This window comes from Canis lupus, chromosome X (assembly GCF_003254725.2).
Source record: "Canis lupus dingo isolate Sandy chromosome X, ASM325472v2, whole genome shotgun sequence".
In the NCBI taxonomy this organism is placed as follows: Eukaryota; Metazoa; Chordata; class Mammalia; order Carnivora; family Canidae; genus Canis; species Canis lupus.
In genome coordinates, this window is record NC_064281.1 from 122053787 (window position 1) to 122067052 (window position 13266).

The window sequence follows — 13266 nt, forward strand, 5'->3', positions numbered from 1 at the left end:
CTCGCTCAGGAACACCAGGTCTCTGGACGGGCTGATGCAGTTAGTGCTCACAAAAGCATCTGCCAAAAAAAGTTGTTTAATTGGGACCAGATCCTCTGAGGTTTTAATGGCATTGAAACAAGATGGGTTTTCTCTCAGGAAGAAACTGTGGGCAACAGGAAGAGCGCATAGAAAGTTTGGCTCTTTTCTTCTCAGAGCTTGAGGGGGAAACGGCCCGTACCCTTATTTACGCACTACAGATGGTTGAGTGCGCTCCCCGAGAGGCCCTCCCACACATCCGCGTGGGTAGGGCCAGCACCCAAGTGCATCGGCACCTGTGCCCGGGCACACAGGGACATGCTGGTGTCAGTGTGACCTGGACATGATGACGAGGCTCAAGAACAGGCCTGCTCCCTCGTTCAGCGTGGCTCCCGGCCAAAGGCCTGGCACACAGTAGGGCCTTGATGCACTCGCCAGATGACAGGTAGTGGGAGGGCGGGACTGGCAGCCAGACCTTGGCCCCGGGCTTTGGAGTCGTCGTATGCGGGACGACCCTCTGGACATCCCCGCTTGGCTGTCTCACCACTGCCCGCCCTCCACCTGACGGGTCAGGAGGTGGATTCCTGAGCTCGGCCCGGGCTTACTCGGCACTCAGCTCTCGACTCTACTCACTTTCTGACCTGTGGCCTGTACCCTGCGCCACTCCCCTAGGGGGTGCAGCTGTCTCCACCCTGGCTCCCGTGTCCTCCCTTGTGTCCCCCCACAAGCCGGCCTTCCACCTCCGCCTGTGAAATCCCTTTACAACGTAAGTGGGGTGCTGCGAACCCTCTGCTCCGAAGCCCACGGTGGCTCCCCGCTACCCTCAAGGCCGCAGGCAAAATCAGCCCGCCACCCTGCCCAAGCCTGTCCCTCACTCAGCCTGCTCCAGCGCACCGTCCGCTCGCTGCTTCTCCTGCCCTTTCTGCCTCCCGGCCTTGCACCGGCCACCTTGCCCCTTGGAAGGGAGGACAGAGCTCCAGTGAAGAGTCTCCCCAAATGTCACTTCCTCACAGTCCTCACCTGAACCGCCATCCAAAGCTTCCCTCCGCCCAGTCACCATGATGAGGGGTCCCTGCGCTCCCCACCCAGTGCCCCGCATGGCGCCTGCCCACAGCGGGGGCTCAGGAATGTTCCCTGAGCCAAGAATCCGTTTTCCGATCCTCCCTTGATGGGAGGAGGGCTCTCGGCTGTGCGGTTCTAAGGAGGCTCGATGGATGAGGAGTGTTGCTTTGGCATCCTCCCGGCTGCCAATCAGAGCGCCCCACTTGGGCGGGTGTACATGTGCGCACGGGTGTGCATGAGTGTGTGGACAGTGGGCCACGTGGAAGGGCAGGGCGGGAGGAGGAGAACCCGGAGTCTGCTCCTTGCCCTTAGAGTCCTAGGACCCCGCGGCTGGAAGCAACCTTGGTCATCCAGTGTGACTCTAGGCCCCTTCCAGCTCTCAGATTCTAGAACTCTGCAGAGAGCGCACACCCACCTCATTAACATGGAGAGGCCGAGGCCCTGCGCGGGGAGACTCGCTCCCGACATCACATGGCCAGTCTGTCCAGGGCAGAGCTGTGAGCCCAAAACTCTTTCCAGCAACCCCCAGGCTGTATCCGTGGTTCCTGGAAAATCCCGACACCCCTCCCGCCCTGCGCTCCAGACACTAGGCTCAGGGTTAGTGTTGGCCGGGGGCCCTGCCTGTCCCAGCCCAAGTCCACGAGCGAGCTCTGTGTGCACGAAGGGTGGGCGTGGGAGGGTACCTCAAGTTCTGCTGAACCCCCACCCCCGCAGGCTGGCTCTGCTCCCTGGGGGGTTGCCTCAAGGTCCCCATGATGTCCAGGTGCCCCAAGACCGGACAAGCAGGTGGCCAGGTGGCCCCTGGGTCCCCAGCAGGAGGACAGCAGGACAGGACTCCATGGGAGCTGGGGATTCGACGGGGCCCAGGCCTCGCCCCTTCCTGCCTAGGTGGGTAGAAGCGGGGTCCCTCCCTCCTCCAGACTGCTGTGCCAGAGAAACCTGGGAGCAGGCTTCCTCCCACCCCCAGCCCAGCTAATGGGAACCAGATGGCAGGATGTTTAGTCAGCGCCTGGGGAGCGGCACGAACAGGGGAAATGGGTTGGGGGCCAGGATTCCAGAACCAGGCAGGGGGAGGGTCAGAGCAAGGGCTCCAGCCACAGTCCGGCTCCAGGGGCCCCCTCACAAAGGGTCCTACCCCTCCTCAGGCAATGCCCTGACCTGGGCAAGCCCTACCCCCGCCCCCTGCTTCCTTGTCTGTACTGGGGAGGCTGGGAGCACTCAGTCTTCCGGGATCCGCGGGCGAACTCCTCACAGCCTTCCCTTGCCTGAGTGCTCCCCGTCCCTGGGCTTCAGCAGCCCTGCAGCCCAAGACATCCTGTGTCACCCCGGGCCACACAGGCACACTGCTGGCTTCAACCTTGGCTCCCTAGGCCCTTGGTCGTGCTCACTCCACAGACTGTCTCTGATCTGTGAGTGGCACGGTCCCAGATTCAGGCCATAACCCAGAGCCCTGGACGGGACACAGGAGAGGGTGCCGGTGGACCCCGGGTAGCTCTTATGGGACTGTTCGCTCGCATGGGGGCTCCTTGGAGGCAGCAAGTCCCATGTCCCCGCCGCACCCTGCTCTCAGACCTGCGTGTGCAAAAATGTTGAGGAGCCCAGTGAAGACCCTCTTGCTGGGGCCTCCCCGCCCTGACTCTCCCCCAGCCGCCCCCTCCACCTGCATCTCACACACTCTCCTGTGCCCTGGACAGAGACCTCGAACCCCAGATGGTGGTGGGAAGCTCCATCCAGATGGCCCTTCCTGGCCCTGCTCCCCGATCCCTGCACCCTCCCCAAGCTTCCCCCTCTCCCCTCCACCCGGGCCTTGCCCACAATTAACTCATTTTTTCAGATCGCTTCCAAACATAAGTCAACGCTGGACAGAGCTGTAGGAAAAGCTTCCTCAAAGCTGGCCCCAAAGAGCCATGTGGTGAGACGGGGCCTCTCTGCCAGCCCCCACCCGCCCGCCCGCCCTCGGCTCCCACCGCGGGGCCTGGGGCTGGGGCCCTCCGAGGGTCGGCCGGAGGCCTGCGGTCAGACCCCCCCTGCTTCGCCTCTTGGTCCACCCTGCAGCCCCTTCCCTCAGACCCCTCAGACCGGCTTCCTTTCCACCTTGGCCCAAGCCGATCCTCGAGTGCCTCTGTGACCAAGAGGGCACGCCTGAGGCAAGGGGGCATCCCGGGACCGCCTCTGACAGTGGTCACCCGGACCCAGCAGCCCCGGTGCACGTGCAGGTTAGCGAGGGACGGTGGCGCAGCGGGAGAGGCTGCGGGATGTGTAACCCCCCCCCCTACTTTTTCCAAAGGAGAAAATGGAGTTCTGGAGGGAGGGGAGCTGCTTAGGGGTAGTCAGGGAGCCGCTGGGGGGCCCAACCCGAGGGGCTCGCTACCCTAGCTCTGCCCAAGCGTGGTCGCCTCCGGAATCGGGAGGCCTCGGCACGGGCGCCCGTGGCAGAAGCCCACAGGCTTGGCGGCTCCTGGGCGGCCCTGGCACCTGCCCCCTAGCCCGACGGCCCATCCGCTCCTTTCCCGGCCGTGGACGGAGGACCTGGCAGCCCGGGGCGGGCGGCTCGCCCTGTGGTGGGCCTCACAGGTCCACTGTGTGCAGAGACAGAAACCCCATTCATGGGGGCCACTGGGCCTGGTCCAGTGGAGAATGCAGGCCTTCCAGCAAAAGACCGGGAGCACTGGAGTCCAAGAAAAATCAACATCTCTTTCTCTTCAGGTGCGAGAAGGGGACATGGGGGGAGGTTGGGGGCAAGGCCTAGGAGGTATTTGTTTGCAGGGGGGGGCGTCCTTCCTGGGGGAGGGCTGGGGCAGGTGGGGGAGGCTCCTAGCACTGCAGCCAGGGCCAGGAGCTTAGGGCACAGGACCGTGTGCACCATCCCTCTTGTGTCCCATCCCGCTGTGGCCACCGCTTCCACCTCTCCCAGCTCTTCAGCCCCTCTGCTGGCCCAGGAGGTCTGCGCGGCCCAAGCGAAGTGGCCATGAGGAGCATGATGCTCCCAGTCCTGGCTCTTTGGGTGGGGTGCTGCCCTGGAGGGGCCCTGGCCGAGCAGGGGCTGAGCCCGAGAGAGCCCGCGGCAACGCCAACCTCCCCGGGCATGCTGACCCTGCAGCCCCCACCGCCCAGCTGGCCTGGGCCCCCCAATGGTGAGTAAGTAGGTGGCACCAGCAGGGAAAGGCTGGCAGGAGGGGAGCACTCTGCCTTGTTATTAGAATCCCCCCTCCGGGAGCAGGGGCAGAAGAAGGCTTGGTAACCCCAAGGCTGCCCACCCAGTGCTCCCCTTGGATAATTCCAAGGGGGCTAGGAGAGACCCTTGGGCCTCAGGGAACCCTCTCTGAGGGTAAGGGGCTTTGCAGACTCTGGGAGGCCCAGTACCCATAGCCCAGGATGAGGGCAGGGGAGGGAAGGAGACCCCCTAGGAGGGGCCACTGCAGCTAGGGCTGGAGTTATGGATCCAAGTGCCCTAAGACCTCCTGAGGAGACTGGGAGACATGTGGGAGGCTGCAAGTGGGGGACCCGGAGCTTGGGAGGGGTGGCACAAGTAGCCCCGGGAGACCAGCTGTGATGTGACCATCTCACAGGCCAGTGGTTGGCTCCACATTTGCTTGCCCCACCCCAAGGTGCAGGGCTGGGATAAGAGGAGCTGGTGGGTGGGCCCAGGCACCCACCCTCTGCAGACAGCAGGACCTGCAAGGGATGCCCATGGATCGTTAAGGTGGGGCTGCCATGTGTTAGAGGGGAGGCAGGTGGGATGACCCAGCCCAGCGGCCGCTGGCCTGCTTGTGACACTGAGCAGAACGCTGCTCTCTCTCTGGTGCTTGGGGTCCTCCAGTCTGGGGCCATGAAAAGGCGGGCAGGAGATACTTGGTGACCTCGGGAGGTAAGGGTCTGTGACAGAAGGCTGAGATCTCCTGAGGACAGGAGAGAGAGGAAGAAGTGAGGCCTGGGCAGAGAGGGGAGGGAAGGGGGGCAGCCTGTGGCTGATCCCCCTCTTAGGACAGAGATGCAGCCTCTCAGCCAGGCGGGGGGCCCAGCCACCCCAGCCCACACTGGCTCCTTCTGCAGGTCAGGCGCGACCCACCCTCAGCAACAGCGGCCTGGACAGGCCTGAGGAAGGAGCCCATGAAGCCTGCACCCAGCCCCCAGGCCCCAGCCGGAAGGCCCTTGCCAGGCCAAGGCCGGCTCAGAGGGAGGCGTCGCCCCCAGCAGCCTGGGACCAGGAGTGGAGTCACTACAAGGGGCCCAGCAGCAAGTGGGCCCAGCCACAGGCCGTAGCCGAAGCCCAAGAGCGGGCGGTGGCCACCAGAGAAGGTCAAGGCAGGAAGACAGGAGGCCGGGGGGCCAGGAGAAGGGGCCCAAAGCCCAGGAGGCCCCCCAAAGGTGAGAACTGGCCAGGACAGGAGCCTGCAGGGGGTAACAGGGCTGTGCCCGAACCTCCGGTGGCTGAAGCCGGGTCACATCTCCCGCAATCATACCGGCATCACCCGCCCCTGGGACCGCGCCCGACTCTCAGCGAGCCCAAGCCGGGCGGCCCGGTGTACAGGCGGGAGAGGGGGCTCTCGAAGCCTGGCTCTCTTCCCTGGCCTGGGGGCCCCCATTCGTGCTAAGGGAAGGGGCCCAGCGGCCTGGTTCCGGCCAATTTGCCGGCAGGTCCAGGGGGCCCCAGGTGAGCTCCTGCCCCTCGACAGACCTCTGGTGCCATGTGACCAAGCTGGGGCCACGTCTGTTGTCCTCCAGGGGTCCTCCGCCGACCTGGCTCAGGGAGCCGGCCTCAAAAGAAGGATGACAGCCAAGGCCAAGGTGGCGGCTGCACCGAGGAGACCACAGACCGTGAGCGGAAGAGGCCGAGGAGCAGGCAAGGGCACGGACACAGGTTTCCGGACCTGGGTGCCGCCGAGCAGGCCATGCCCCCCCTGCCAGCCTCCTGCCTCCTGGCCCGGGCGGCCATCGCCTGCAGCAATGTCAAGATGAAACACATCCCTGCCCTGACTGACCCCGGCCTAGCCACGCTCTACCTGGCCGGTAGGTGACCCCTCTCCCCCACACTCACCCCCGTGGCAGGACTGAGAAGGCCACACACCTGGGCTTGCCCTCTAGTGGGTCCCCAGCCAGGGTGGCTGCTGCGCGGCTGTGCTGGAAGGCCCACCTCCCTGGGGGTCCTGGTTGGCCGTGAGAAGATGCCCCGACCTGGGACAGTGAGAGGAGCCAGCTCCAGGGACGCCCGGGTGGCTCAGTCAGTGAAGCGTCTGCCTTCGGCTCCGGTCACGATCCTGAGGTCCTGGCGTGGGTGCGGGGTGGGGGGGGATCCGTGCTCAGCAGGGAGTCTGCTCCTCCTTCTTGCTCTGCCCCCCTCCGCTTTGGCCCACTTTCTCTCTCTCCGTCTCTCTAAAATAAATAAATGCAAAGAAGAGCCAGCTCCTCCGGCCCAGGTTGGGGAGGTCCTGGCAAAGCGCAGGGGGACAAGGCAGCGGGGACTACAGCCACCCTGTGTCTGCACAGAGAATGAAATCGCCAAGATCCCAGCGCACGCGTTCCGGGGGCTGCCCAATCTGCAGTGGCTGGACCTGAGCAAAAACAAGCTGGATGCCCAGGGCCTGCACCCGGATGCCTTCAAGGTGTGCAGCAGCTTCTCCACTTGTGCCGCCAGGGGGTCTAGACCGGGGGCGGCGGCAGGAGTTGTATATCCGAGATGGCTCCCGGTGTCCATGGATGTCCCCCTCACCCCCGATGCTGCCTGGGGTCTCAGGCCTGGAGGAGGCAGTGCTCGGAGTACCCAGCACGGTGGGCCTCAGTGGTTGCGGTTGACGCGGCCCCGCGAGGGAGCAGCGGTTCTGGGAGACTAGGAAGCCACAGTGCAACCAGATGGGGTCCCCGGGGCGGGCTCGGCCCAAAGCCACGCCCAGAAAGCCTGGCCTGGCTGGTGGCACCCCAGTCCCCAGCCCCCTCTGCTCCCCCCCCACCCCCGCAGAATCTGACCCGGCTGAAACGGCTGAACCTGGATGGGAACTCGCTGGCCGCAGTGCCAGCCTTGCCCGCCTCCCTGCAGGAGCTCAAGCTCAACGACAACGTCCTGCAGGGCCTGCAGCACAGCAGCTTCCGGGGTGCGGGCAGGCCCCTGGGGCGGGGGGCCTGAAGGGGCCTGGGGGGCTGGGGAGCTGGAGGGCAGAGGAGGGAGCAGCGGCTGGGGAGGGGCACCCTGGAGTCTAGGGGCAGGGAGTCTCCGGAGCCCCGGCAGGTACAGGGGCAGCGGGGCGCCCAGAGCTCTGCGGTCGGCTCACATGGGCCTCGCCACCCTCACCCCCACCCCGCAGGGCTCAGCCGGCTGCTGACCCTGGAGGTGGAAGGGAACCAGCTGCATGATGGCAACATCTCTCCCCTGGCCTTCCAGCCCCTACACAGCCTGCTCTACCTGAGACTGGACCGGAACCATCTGCGGACCATCCCACCCGGCCTGCCAGCCTCCCTGCGGGTGAGCCCCAGGCCGGGGAGGCAGCGCTGCAGGCAAAAGCCTGGAGCACCTGCCACCAGCGGGTCCAGCTGCCTGGGAAGGGAGTTTCAGAGATAAACCCACAAAGCCTCTGCGCTCCCCGGCCTCCTCTCTGGCTGACCTGACGTTCCGGAGGCCCGGAGTTGAGCTTTGGGGGCTGACTTGGACCTTCTGGGTGTCCCTGGACAGGGCTCAGGCCCTCGCCGGGCCACATGGTCCCCCTGTTGGACGGTGCTCCTTGGGGCTGTGTCTTGTGTGGCTTTGGGGAGCCGCGGCACAGCTCCCACACGTTGCTGGGCTCCTTTGCACGTGGCCATGCCCCGAGAGGCACAGAGATGCTGACACCTGGGTCTCACGGACGGGGCCAGGTACAAGGGGAGAGGGAGCCAGGTGGGGCAGGTGGGCCCCTCACCCTCACTGTCAGCCCTGGCCCTAGGAGCTGCACCTGGGTACCAATGTCATCGAGGAGGTGACAGAGGGCATGCTGAACCATAGTCACAGCCTCAGCGTGCTGGTGCTCAGCAACAACCAGCTCCAGGAGGACCGGCTGGCACCCCGAGCTTGGACTGATCTCCCGTGAGTGCTGCCACCTGCCCTGGCACCGCCTGAGCTTTACCCCGACAGGTGCACGGAGGCCAGAGAGGGAGGATTCACCCAGAGGAACCCAGACAGGAGGAGGGGTGGCTCTGTGGCTCAGGTCTGGTGTCAGGTGGGTCATGAGCCTCTGTGCCCAGGGCTCAGGGTGGTCCTGAGCCCCCTATGTCCTCCTCCAAGATTTCCTTATGTCCCTCCCACCCAGCAAAATCCCCAAAGCCACAGGAACCCCTTCCTCTGCCCATACCCGGATTCACCCCACAGGCCCCCAGCCAGCTGGCCTGGGATGTGCCATGGGCCTGGACAGAAGGGCAGTTCAGCGGGGAGGTGACAGGGACAGGAAGGGCACAGAAGAGGCAGTGGGCATGGGAAAGCACAGCATCTGAGCTTCCTGGGGCCACACAGGGTACCAGACAAATACCACAAACTGGGGAGCTTACGACCACAGAGTTTTCTACTCCCACAGCTCTGGAGGCCAGAAGCCTAAAAGCCAAGTGGCAGCAGGGCGTCGCTCCCTCTTCAGGCTCTAGGGGACAGTCCTTCCTCGCCTCTTCCAGCTGCGGGCGGCCCCAGGTGTCCCTCGGCTCCGCTCGTGGCCAGGGTGCTCCAGTCTCTGCCTCTGTTGTCATGTGGCCTTGTCTGTCCGTCTCTGAGTCTGTCCTCTTGTGTCTCTCATAAAGACACTTGTCACTGAATCTCAGGCCATCCCTAATGCAGGATGAGCTCTTCTGGAGACCCCTCACTTACATCGACAACGATCCCTTTGCCAAATAAGGTCGTGCTCACCGGTTCTGGGCAGACACATATTTGGGGGCCACTAGTCACCCCACTACAGGAAGGGTCCAGGATGAGTCCTTATGGTCTGGTTTGGATAGCAGGGTGGAGGCGCCAACAGAAGGGGTCCAGGGAGGAGAGCCGGCCGTGACAGGCGCTGCCTACCGAAGGGGCAAGGCTGCGGCCCGGGAAGCAGCAGGAGGGCTGGGGAGCGCAATCCATGGGGTCTGGCGACCACCATGGCCGGGCAGCGGGGTGGCAGGCCGGGGTCAACAGACACTCCAACCTGACATTGCAGGGACCAGCGCCTCCCGCCCTGCACCCTCACGTTCCAGGAAAAAGTTACCAGGACGTTTGGGTTTAATTATTCTTTTTTCCTCTCCCCCTCTTGCCAAGGGGGCAAAGGAAAGCAGACAGCGGCCCAGGGCGGGGCCACGCAGCCGCTCCACTCCCACCGCGGGGCCTGGGCAGGGGGCTGGCGGCCAGTCAAGCCCTGCTGGCGCCGCCCAGCTCGTCCCGGCCCGGGGAAGGGGAGGGGGCTGCTGGCAAAGCAGGCTAGGGAGACACTGGAGCCCCGACCCCCGGGGGCTGGGGGCCGCGTGGGCCCCAAGGCCAAAGGGCCGACCTCAGCCGCAGGAGCTGGGGGCATCGCCCGGGAAAGCCGCTTCCCCTGCTCGGCCCCGGGCTGGAAGCATCACCACCCTCCGTTCCTGCTCTTCCCCTGCCCGGCCCTGGTTCCGACCCGCAGCCCGCCGTGGAGCCAGTGACCCGGGCTAACAGCCACCCCAGCCCCACCGCCTGCTCGCCTGACCCCTCGGGGTCCCCGGCCCTGACCCCCGGGAGCCTGACTTCCCTTTCCCTCCCGATCTTTCTTCTGCTTCTCGGCCTGGGGTGAGACAGGAAGATGACAGGAGAGCGTAGGGATGAGAGGCAAGGGCCGCGGGGCCGAGACCCAGGCCGAGGAGGGCAGAGCAGAGACAGGCGGAGGTGGGCGAGCGCCTCACTCGTCCCGTGTGCACTGGAGGAGCCCCTTGGCCTCAGTGGCCCTGCGGTGAACAAGGAGGAACCCCACCCGGATCCCCTCTTCGCAGCCTCTTTAGACAGAGGAGGACGCGGAAGCCAGACAGGGCCTGGCCGGCCTCCCGGCCCTTCCCCACCGCTGGGCGCTGCCGGCAGGGAGCCAAACCCTGCTCTCTCGTGGGGTGTGCACTGGGCACCTGACCGGGGTGCCCGCCGGCTCACTGCACGCCTGCACCCCGGCCCGCAGGAAGCTGGAGGTCCTCGACCTGTCGCACAACCGCCTGGCGCGCGTGCCCTCCTCCCTGCCACGGGGCCTTCGGCGCCTGACGCTGCACCACAACCGCATCGAGCGCATCCCGGCCTACGTGTTTGCGCACATGAGGCCGGGCCTGGAGCTCCTGCGCCTGTCCCACAACAGCCTGCGCACCGACGGCATCCGCGGCGCCTCCTTCCTGGGCCTTCGCAGCTCCCTGGCCGAGCTGCTGCTGGACCACAACCAGCTGCGGGCCATCCCACGCGGCCTCCTGGGCCTCAGGGGGCTGCAGGTGCTGCACCTGAGCCACAACGAGATCTGGTAGGGCCGCCGCCTGCACCCCTCGCGCCGTCCCAGCCCCCCGCACTGCCGGCCGGGGGTGGGGGGAAGGGCAGCGGAGGCCAGGGGTTCCTGCCTGCCAGGTGGGCCCGCGGGAGAAACCGTTTGCTGTCCCCACTGTCCATCACGGTTGCCACCACGGGAGGCTGTGCCTGGTGCTTGGCAGGCCCGGGCAGCCAAGGGCTGCAGATGGCAAAAATCTGGCCGGGGGCTGGCAAAGGGGAGGTGAGAGGGCCCTGGCTGAGCCTCAGGTGAGGAGGTGGCAGGTGGTGGCAGTGACCTGCCTGACCCACTGCCCTGGGTCTGGTGTCTGTGCCTCGGTGGCACCGCCCCCTCCACGCAGAGCCCTCTGCTCCTCTCCTCCTGTGTGACACCTGCCTCCCCTTTCTGAGGTCTTCTCCCCTCCGCTTGACGCTGCCACCCCCACCCTGTAGGCACATGCCCCTGAATTCCATCTGTGACGCTCGAGTGGCTCAGAACTCCAATCTCATCTCCACACACCTGGAGAACAACCTTATTGACCGGCGCCGCATCCCGCCCACCGCCTTCTCCTGCATCCGGGTCTATCGCAGCGTGGTCCTCCGGCCTCAGCAGCGGGAGGGGGTGGCGGAGGGCTCCTAGGAGCCTCCTGCTCCTTTAGGACTGGTGGCAGGGGGTGGGCAGGCCTAGCTCCACTTGATCTTTGCACTACTAGGAGAAAGATCGAGAGGACCCGGCCACTTCAGATGCTCCCACTTCCCACTGAGGGCTGAGGCCCCTTCACTTAGTAAATGGCTCAGCAGGGTGCAGCGCTGGTTTGGACTCGAACATAATGAACATAATAAATGCATTTCATTCAAGCCCCGGAGCCCGCACCAGCCTCCCCCTCTCCCTCCTGGATTTAAGCTGCATTTGCATGCTGGCTCTCGGTGGTGCATAGAGCCCCCAGGGCCTGCATCCTGGACACTGCTCTATTAGCAGGGAGTTAAGAGGGCCTGGTTCCAGAAGCATCTCCAAGAGCCTCCCCACCCCTACCTGCCCTGGCCAGGGTACTGAAGTCACCCTTCACAAGGATGTGGCAGTTCAGCAGCTCAGCTCCGAGCCACCTGGGGGCCAAGCTCAGCGCGGCGGCTCAGGACAGCATCAGTACCTCTCTTCCAGGAGGCATCTGGGTCCCGGTGTGGACCCACAGGGCCTGGCTCTGCTGGCAGAGCACGCTGATGTGGAGGCCCAGGGTGCCCGCCCTTTGTCCTAAAGCCACTCACAGTCACACCAGGGACGCCTTGCCTCCCCCTCTACCCCTAATCCAAGTCCCCGGGTCCTGATCCTGGTTCCCCTCCCCCCATGTCTGGTGCAGGCACATCCCCAGGCCAGCCTGTGGGTCACCAGGGCCGCACCCAAAGTCCTCAGGCAGTGTTGTGGGACCCGAATGTACCTTCATGAGACCCGGTACCAGGGAAGGGTGGAGAGTGCTTGGTCTGTGGAAGGCCAGGCCTGGCCCTGGAACCCAGCGGTGACTATCCCCCGGGCCAGACTTGCTGCCTGTCTGCCTGGTGGAGAGGCAGACACGGACACCAGCAAGCTGTGAGAGCGCAGCCCGGCCAAGCCCCGAGGACGGGACAGGGCAGCTGTGCTGGGTGGGGACATGGGATCTGCAGAGCTCCCTGAAGCCACCAGGGCAGCGGGACAACTGCCCTAGTGGCTTCACGGGGTCAGCCTTGACAGCTCACGATGCCACCACACCCGATGCTAGGGAGGCTGAGGGACCAGGCAGAGTTCCGCAACCAGTGGAGAGCACAGCTGAGCCTGCCCCTGCCCTCCCCCTGGGACAGTGGGAGGCTCACAGTGGTGTGGGGGCCAGAGACAGAGCCCGGCGACAGGCATCAAGGATGTGGCGGGAGCAGGACCGGCCCTGGCTTTCAGTGTCGCCGGATGTGGGTGGAGAGAGGGAGAAAGGGCAGCGAGTACCCGCTGCAGAGACCCCGCTTGGCCACCGCCTCTGGCTGGGGTCTGGGCCTGGGAACTCTCTTGTGTGGGTCCCATTCTAGAGCCAGCCCCCCACCCCCCCACCCCCGAATTCTCAGCCCAGAAAGGGCCAGACTCGGGCAGGGGGCGGGGAGAGGCCTGGGAAGCTTGGGGAGTGTTTGCTTTGGACTCATCGGAGCATTCCTTCTCCTCCGGGGCCCAGGCCCACAGATATGGCACATCCTGTTTGGGCTGGGTCAGAGGTCAGCAGCCCTGGAGGCGCTGGCCCCCGATGGGAGGGAGGGCTTGCTGCTTTCCCAGCTCTCATGACCGTTCCACCCCAGCTGCCCGCCCGGCCGCTGCTCCCCTGCTCTGGTCAGCCCCCGTGCCCCCCTTCCCTGCAGTCGCGGAGGTCAGGCCCTGGGAGGCACAGAGAGTTCAGGCTAGGCGAACCCCCTCCCCTGCTGGCCTCTCCCCCCTGCTGTTCTCACCTCTGCCGAGCAGATGGGGGGGCGGGGAGTGGGGGGCGCTCAGGAGGAGTCTGGCCATATCCCAGGTCCCAGGGCCTGCAGTTTGTCAAGGCCACTGGCCTGGAGGCAGGAGGAGGGGCAGAGGAGGGCAGGGGACACAGGAGGTGGGCAGCCCCAGGTGGTTACTGGGGTAAATCCCACTTCGGATCGAAGCTGCTGGGCCCTTGGGGTGCTGTCAGGTGGGCTGAACCCAGGCCTGGAAGCCACGCCTGAGCAGACTGGCGCCCAACGTGGCACAGATGCATCTAAGCCCCGAG

General features: G+C 65.4%; 2 protein-coding genes across 2 annotated transcripts; both read left to right on the forward strand.

Annotated features, from left to right (window-relative positions):
* The first annotated feature begins 1228 nt into the window (after nucleotides 1-1228).
* LOC118353799 (translation initiation factor IF-2-like) lies at nucleotides 1229-6103 on the forward strand. Its single transcript, XM_049107845.1, has 5 exons — nucleotides 1229-1309; nucleotides 3186-3296; nucleotides 3995-4214; nucleotides 4990-5448; nucleotides 5806-6103. The coding sequence occupies exons 1-5, from the start codon at nucleotides 1229-1231 to the stop codon at nucleotides 6096-6098; spliced, it is 1164 nt and encodes a 387-aa protein (XP_048963802.1). The 3' UTR covers nucleotides 6099-6103.
* A 142-nt stretch (nucleotides 6104-6245) lies between these two features.
* On the forward strand, nucleotides 6246-11156 carry LOC112668526 (extracellular matrix protein 2). The gene is made up of 7 exons (XM_049107846.1): nucleotides 6246-6276; nucleotides 6388-6683; nucleotides 7037-7169; nucleotides 7380-7537; nucleotides 7992-8131; nucleotides 10191-10517; nucleotides 10970-11156. The coding sequence occupies exons 1-7, from the start codon at nucleotides 6246-6248 to the stop codon at nucleotides 11154-11156; spliced, it is 1272 nt and encodes a 423-aa protein (XP_048963803.1).
* The last annotated feature ends 2110 nt before the right edge of the window (nucleotides 11157-13266 follow it).

Excerpts from the sequence above, each read along its gene's own strand:
- LOC118353799 (XM_049107845.1), top strand. The coding sequence starts at position 1,229 with ATGGATGAGGAGTGTTGCTTTGGCATCCTCCCGGCTGCCAATCAGAGC. Across the intron at positions 3,297-3,994 it reads CAGCCCCGGTGCACGTGCAG|CTCTTCAGCCCCTCTGCTGG; the intron begins GTTAGCGAGGGA and ends CACCTCTCCCAG. Across the intron at positions 4,215-4,989 it reads CTGGCCTGGGCCCCCCAATG|GAGAGAGAGGAAGAAGTGAG; the intron begins GTGAGTAAGTAG and ends TCCTGAGGACAG.
- LOC112668526 (XM_049107846.1), top strand. The coding sequence starts at position 6,246 with ATGCCCCGACCTGGGACAGTGAGAGGAGCCA. Across the intron at positions 6,277-6,387 it reads TGGGACAGTGAGAGGAGCCA|GGAGTCTGCTCCTCCTTCTT; the intron begins GCTCCAGGGACG and ends CGTGCTCAGCAG. Across the intron at positions 7,170-7,379 it reads GCAGCACAGCAGCTTCCGGG|GGCTCAGCCGGCTGCTGACC; the intron begins GTGCGGGCAGGC and ends CCCACCCCGCAG.